At 40.3% G+C, this 6,869-nt stretch overlaps 1 protein-coding gene across 1 annotated transcript; it reads right to left on the bottom strand.

Annotated features, from left to right (window-relative positions):
• Window positions 1-401: 401 nt before the first annotated feature.
• Window positions 402-6,287, bottom strand: LOC114920094 (B-cell receptor CD22-like). The gene is made up of 8 exons (XM_065955025.1): window positions 5,835-6,287; window positions 5,482-5,709; window positions 5,045-5,359; window positions 3,958-4,185; window positions 2,696-2,965; window positions 1,236-1,320; window positions 1,074-1,134; window positions 402-608 (listed from the first exon to the last, which is right to left on the bottom strand). The coding sequence occupies exons 1-8, from the start codon at window positions 6,244-6,246 to the stop codon at window positions 402-404; spliced, it is 1,806 nt and encodes a 601-aa protein (XP_065811097.1). The 5' UTR covers window positions 6,247-6,287.
• Window positions 6,288-6,869: the final 582 nt, after the last annotated feature.

Raw genomic sequence — 6,869 nt, 5'->3', positions numbered from 1 at the left:
ATCCTGTAAAATAATTCATAATCACTTTACAGGTGGACCACAGTAAGTCATTCACAAAGCTTAATACTAACATCATTTATCTGTTTGAAGTCATTTATTAAATGCAGGTCTAGCTGCGTTCTTGAAGGAGTCTGTCCCGAGGATTCATTCTCAAAGTGGTTTCCTGTAAGGATTTCATTGGATGAGAGTAAACTAGAGGTTTCTTCGTCCATGTTTGTTGACTGTACTGTACAATGCAGCTGGATCTGCAGCTTGCTGACCACTGGTGCTGAGAAGAAGAAAGACATGAGATTATATGATAACAGGCCAACAGTGATCACGGTAAATGATGAAAACACAATAAACAGAATGATGAAAACAATAGTTTTGTGGTTAAAGATCACGTTATGTGAGGAGTTGTTTTACCTCTGGGCTGCACCGCCGCTGTTAAAGTTAACCACAGAGTACTCAACCATCTCCTCTTGTTCTCCTTCTTCTTCTTCCTTCTTCTTCTTCTTGTGTGTTTGGGGTTTAACTGGTTGGATGTTGGAGTAGAGAGGATCAGCCTGGTTCCTGGAAAAGTCGACAGTGGCATATTGAAGCTCATCCTGCTCCTCTGCTGGTTGTATCTGTGAACACCGGACAACAAAGAGTATTCAATTATTTACAGACAGACTTTTGAAAGACAGGATTCAAGGCTTGAGTTATTTACAGAGACAGAAGTTGTAATTTTACTGAAAGCAAAAGAGGGAACTTGAGACTTGAATCAGAAACCAATCCTGTTTTTGGTGTTTCATTAAAAGCAGTTCATAATGTTATGGTTTGCCTTGTTGAATGCTGATGATCCTTGGGTGTCTTTATCATGGCCAGGAAAGCAACGCAACCCAAAAGGTCTCACTTTCCTTTTTTGGGGAGCTCTCAGAAAATCATCATTTTTTTGGAAAAACCCAACATGTGAAGCACCAGGATGGATAGAGCAAAAGCTGAAGCACTTACAGCAAACAAATAGGACAAACATTGCTGAAGGCAAACAAATCAAACACTATGTCAAGAGTTCAACCGTCCCTGATTCATAAATTCAGAGACTTCCTCACCTGTTCACTGTTCTCTGGTCTGTCTCCGGGCTCAGACGGTTGCTTGCAGGCCCTCTTCTTTCTGGTGAGGTGCATTCAAATAGAAAAGTAAACCATATTGTTGTTTGTGAGGGTACAATGCATTAATCATGAACAAGTATTTGCTGAAAAAGAACTGCTCACATGATCCATATGACGACAAAGATGAGTATGATAATGAGGAAAATAGCAGGAACTGTCACAGCAGTCGTCAGTTTCCATCCTCCTGCTGAAACAGACAGAGACAGAAAGTTAACCTTACAAGTAAAAACACGTCATGAACACATTCTTACAACTTATTGTAATTTCTTTTGGTGAAATTGAAAAAGAAATAAGACCCAAACGAAGGACAAACACCCTGTTACTGTTAAAAACAGACTACGATACTCACTTTTGACATTTATCAAAAACATTATTGTGACAAAGACTTAAAAATGTAACGTTTAGTTCAGCATCTCAAAACTACTCAACCAGGCATGCAACAGGAGGGAACTTCATTTAACTAAAGCAAGAACCAACTCAATTAAACAAACAGTAAATGTTTCGAGCAATGCAGGAATGGAACTCACTTCAAAGATACATGAACTAAGAAAACAAGAAAACTAAATTCAAATGTTTATTAAAGCAGTATCTTTTGACCGAGTAAATTCATCTATTGTCATCCAACAAGCTATACATTTTATTTGATTTATGTTACCTTCCAAAACAGTCAGATGTACAGTGGAGTTATGACGTCCTCTGGTATTTTGGGCGATACAAATATAATGCCCACTGTGTTCAGGACTTGTGTTGTTTATGTTAAAGATCTGTCCTGAAGCTGTTGGTGAGTCTTCATCCTCCTTGTACCAGGTGTAATTAGCTGCTGGGTTAGCATCACTGCTACAGGTCAGAGTCACTGAACTGCCCTCCACTATCTCAGCAGAGGGACTCACTGACACAGAGGGAAGCTTTGGAGCATCTGATGATACATAAAAAATTAAAAAAAAAAAAAGATTGATATAAAAAATGAGAACAAAAAATGTCAGAATTATAGTAATACTTGTCGTGAGTGTAAAAACGCTCCCAGATAAATCATATTTTTGTTGCTTTTAATAGTTGTTGATTCACTCACATTTCACATCAATAGAGATCCATTTATAGGTCGGCTTTCCCAGATCGTTCTCAGCTTTACATGAAAACTCTCCAGAGTCAGAGGACTTGATGGAGCTGAAGACGAGCTGAGCTTCTCTACTGAGAGGTTGATTGTTATTCTTCTTGAACCAGGTATAATTAGCTGCTGGGTTAGCATCACTGCTACAGGTCAGAGTCACAGTACTGCCCTCCACTATCTCAGCAGAGGGACTCACTGACACAGAGGGAAGCTTTGGAGCATCTGGAGAAGATGTGTTAGCAGTGATTATTCTATGTTGAGGTATGCTACCACCATAGCACAGACTAATTAAATCATGAAGTGTGAATAACTTTGTGTAGCAACATTTTAGCTGTTGATGGTCTGAAACATATTTCACAAAACTCAAATTTTACCTCAGCTACAGATTGTAGCTTAGTGTGAATGAAATTCAAGAGACGGGAGAGATAAAAACTGTTTGTCATTTTTCACTCACATTTCACATCAGAGATAAAGTGTTCAGATGTTCTCCTCCCCAGATTGTTCTCAGCCGCACAGTAAAACTCTCCAGAGTCAGACGACTGGACGGAGCTGAAGACGAGCTCTGGTCCTTTACTGAGAGGTTGAAAGTCTGGGTTCCCATTCTTCTTGTACCAGGTATAATTAGCTGCTGGGTTAGCATCACTGCTACAGGTCAGAGTCACAGTACTGTTCTCCACTATCTCAGCAGAGGGACTCACTGACACAGAGGGAAGCTTTGGAGCATCTGAGGAAGACATCAGGAGACATTACTCAAAGATAAGAACATTTGATCATAGATACATGTTCATTTTTATCTAGATGTCTTTATGTTCCTTTTTGATTCATCTTTCTGTCACAGTGACTGTAAAGTGCTGACCATGGAGCCTGATTTTACTTCTTTTTTATTTTATCTTGTCATCAATTCTGTGCAGTCTATGTAACAAACTGTTAAACAAAGGCCATGCAATTCCACTTTATCTTGAGGAGTCTCTTTCTTAAACATTGAATATGTGTTAATCGTTTTAGCTTTTGCTTCATCACTGATATCTTCACGAGACTGAAGCTTAATCTTTGGTTGCTTTTGTACTCAGATTCTGTTTTAACTCTGTTGTGATCATTTGAAAATTGTTACCGAGCAGTTTAATATTACTCATTTGTAAACAGAGTTAAAGGAGCAGTATGTAACTCTGACCCCTAGTGTTTAAAATGGGTACTGCAGTCCAAATTCTAAACATTGTAGAGAGCTGTCTCCCCCCCCCCCCTCCTCTCTAGAGTCCATGCTCACTCAGGTCACCATGTGGTGGACACTGAAGCTTCAGTGTTTATCCAGCTCTGCATGGGTCTGTAAACCTTTCTGTGTTCTAACCTCTCTCCATTTTTCAAAAGCATCTCCAATATTGATCCTAGTTTGAGCACGTTTCTGCTCGTGGAGCTTATTAGAAACATGCAGAGGCTTTTTAGGTCGGGTACAATCACTTCTATCTGAACCACTTCTCTTGCCCGCTTCCATCGCTGCAACACCTGTTGGTTTGCCGTTCCACACCACTTCAACATCGCTTGTTTCCTCAATGTCTGATGATATACTAAGGTCAGTTTATAATTTAATTCAGGAAATATTTTACACATTGGACTTTTAAATCTATAAGATTCCAGCAGGGTTTTAAGGGAACTTAAAGTGTAAGTGTGCTGTGGCGTTAGTCTTTAAGTGTGTTTTGTGATTTAGTCAAGTTTACTCACACACTGAAGGAGAGGGGAATCGATCATGTCCGTTTAAGGCACAGGAGATTTCATCCTCAAGATAAAACCAGCCTTTATAGGTAGAAGTCACAGCTCCGGTTATTTTCTGTTTGTTACTGAACCAGACGTATGAGAGACGACCGACTTCCCTGCAGCTGCTGTGACACGTCATCTCCACCTCAGTAAAATGCTGACCGGCTCTTATCCTTTTAACCTGAACCTGTAACGCTGGATATGGAGGAAAAAAAAGTGAATTGTCTCTGTTCTAAAAAGAGAGAGATTAGATTTAGATGCACATCATTTGAACTTCCACAATATCTAGAAGTCAAAGCAAGAAAACTAAGAGTCTGTGACCACACAGCCTTTATTCTGACAAAAGCTCCAACAGAGAACTTGGATTAAAATGCCTTTTTTTGGTCTGACTCAGTCAGCGCACACAAATTAGGCGTCTTTTCTATTATGATCATTTTTGTCTAACATACTTTACAGCTTGGTGTAAAACCGAGCCTAAACAAGCTTCCCCTCTTCAGATTGTCTTTAGGTAACGTTTGTTAAGAATTAGGGCTCTTCAAATAAAAATTGGTTTCCAAAGAAAAGAAAAGGACAAAAGCTTCTACCTGAAGAGTTCAAAGATTTAAAACTAAAAAACTCAGAGAAGCTGCTAAAAAGTTGGATTGCTCTAAATCGTTGGTTCTCAACTGGTCTCGCCTCAAGACCGAATATCAACTATGAGGAAGTGTAAACCAAATGATCTGATATTTGTCAACCAATGAGATGTATTTAAATGTTGTGCAGTTTGGACCTCAGATGGTAGAAAACATGTTTAAAGCACACTTTATGTTTCCAAACACAAATTCACAACCCACTGAAAACGGCTCTGCGACCCACTTTGTGGTCCCGACCCACCAGTTGAGAACCACTGCTCTAAAGTAAAAGACGCTGAGTGGTGACATTCATCACAAAGGCTCTCTTATCATTAACACACAAGCATGACCTGTTTGTTCATATAAAACAGTGAGTACAAACTGATAGTGATGAGTTCAGGTTCTGTGTTTGTGTGTCTCCATGGCTCTGCGTTCATTAGTACCTGTGACAGTCAGAGTTGTTCCAGGTAAACTGCTCCTCCATTCAAAGCTTCTTGTTGTAAAGTTGAAACGATGCTGGGCTGAATCGCTCTCTCTCAGGTCAGAGATTCTCAGAGTGGAGCGTCCTCTCTCTCTTTCAGAGACCTGAACACGATTTGACTGATACCAATGCTGACTATGTTCAGGACTGAACCAGAACTTTGAAGTGACCGCTTCATGACCGTTGTAAGTACAATAAATGTCCACTGATGAGCCTTTGGGTGCACAGATGGTTCTGACATCGTACTTCACTCTGTTACAGGTTTCACCATGAACACCTGGAAAATTAAACAAATCATTTAAAACAGAGTAAAAACTCACAAGAGGAAAAAAACAAGTAGTTACACGTCTCCACCACCAGATGTTGTTTTGTTCAAAGCAGATTGTGAAGTTAACTCACACACTGGAGGAGAGGGGAAATCCTGGTGTTCCTGTAAAGCACAGGAATAGCTGTCTGCATATTCAAAGTAGTCTGAGTAAGTCGAGGATGTTTTTCTGGGGATTTTCTCTCCATTCTTGAACCAAATGTAGGAGGAATGAGGAGGGAGAGTACAACTGCTGACACATGTCAGATCTGCCCAAGAAGAAGAATATCTAGATGTGCCCACCTTCACATGAAGATCTGGATCTGTGGAGAGAGAACAGAGAGGAAATTTCACACTGTCTATATTCATATGCACAAATATAAAAGAAGACATTGATATTGTTGTTTTATTGTTTTTAAAATAATCAACAAATGAATGAAAACATTACCTGTGAGGGACAAAGTGACTCCGGGATCACCAGTATAACTTCCATCTTGATGGTTTGTTATGAACCTGAACTTGTAAACAGCTGAGTCACTATTTCCCACATTTGTGATTGTCAGAGTGGAGTCCTTCCAGGTAGAGCTGTACGTCACACGACCTGTGTACTGTGAGTCTGTTTGCAGAGCCACAGGTTCTCCATCCTGGACTTTAGTAAACCAGAAGGACTTCTGAACTGTAGTAGTAGATGGGTAGCTGTAGGTGCACCTTAGTACGACTGTTGATCCTCTTAAGGCACAGACTTCAGTAGAGGAGTAAGTCACTCTCCAGCCAGCCTGACCCTGAATCACTGTAAAATAGAGCACATCAAGAACCACAGTTACAGTAAGAGCAGCATCATGAGTCAAACCTTCATTCATAGTGGAGGTGCTTCAACTAGTACGACTACACCTGATGTCAGAGTGAGACAAAGCTAGCAGCTATCCTAATAAAGTAGAAAATGTCAAGTCTCTTTGTGCAGAAGTTACTATTTACAGTCTGCCTAACATGATTCTTCATGCTGCTGTGGTGGTCGTGAAAGGTGAACAAACCTACCCATAATTCTCTGAGATACTGGCTAATTTAGCTGGTTTAATTACAAATAAGACTGTTTCCTGTTTTTCTATAAGTTGCACAAAAAACAAGTGAACCCAGACCCCCCTTTTCAAGTGATCTGGATATGATTGTTTGGTCAGCACCAGGGTTTGATTGACAGCTTTCACACCAACACAAACTTGCTACAGACTCAAGATATTTTGAACTGAACCAAACAGGCTAGATGTGAAAACGCCCAAAGAGGCTCTTCACACATTTCATTAACATCCGTCTTTGGTGATCTGATGACAAGTGGATAGCCTTAATGCTCGGTGTGAATGCGCCCCAATGCCTCCTGAGGATGGGCTGAGTTCTGACAGCTCGGACCACATACAGACGTGGTGTGGCATGCATTTGTTCACATTGGATTGATAGTGTAAACACTCATGCGTTCACTGCAGCATTTAGG

The sequence above is a fragment of the Labrus bergylta genome, chromosome 1 (genome assembly GCF_963930695.1).
Source record: "Labrus bergylta chromosome 1, fLabBer1.1, whole genome shotgun sequence".
Classification (NCBI taxonomy): domain Eukaryota; kingdom Metazoa; phylum Chordata; class Actinopteri; order Labriformes; family Labridae; genus Labrus; species Labrus bergylta.
This window is presented reverse-complemented; position numbering and strand designations above follow the sequence as displayed.

Bases quoted from the DNA above. Each gene is read 5' to 3' on its own strand.
- LOC114920094 (XM_065955025.1), bottom strand. From the start codon at position 6,246: ATGAATGAAGGTTTGACTCATGATGCTGCTCTTACTGTAACTGTGGTT. The intron at 4,186-5,044 runs GTACTAATGAAC...CTCCATATCCAG, and splicing joins AACAACTCTGACTGTCACAG to CGTTACAGGTTCAGGTTAAA. The intron at 2,966-3,957 runs GTGAGTAAACTT...TGTCTTCCTCAG, and splicing joins ATTCCCCTCTCCTTCAGTGT to ATGCTCCAAAGCTTCCCTCT.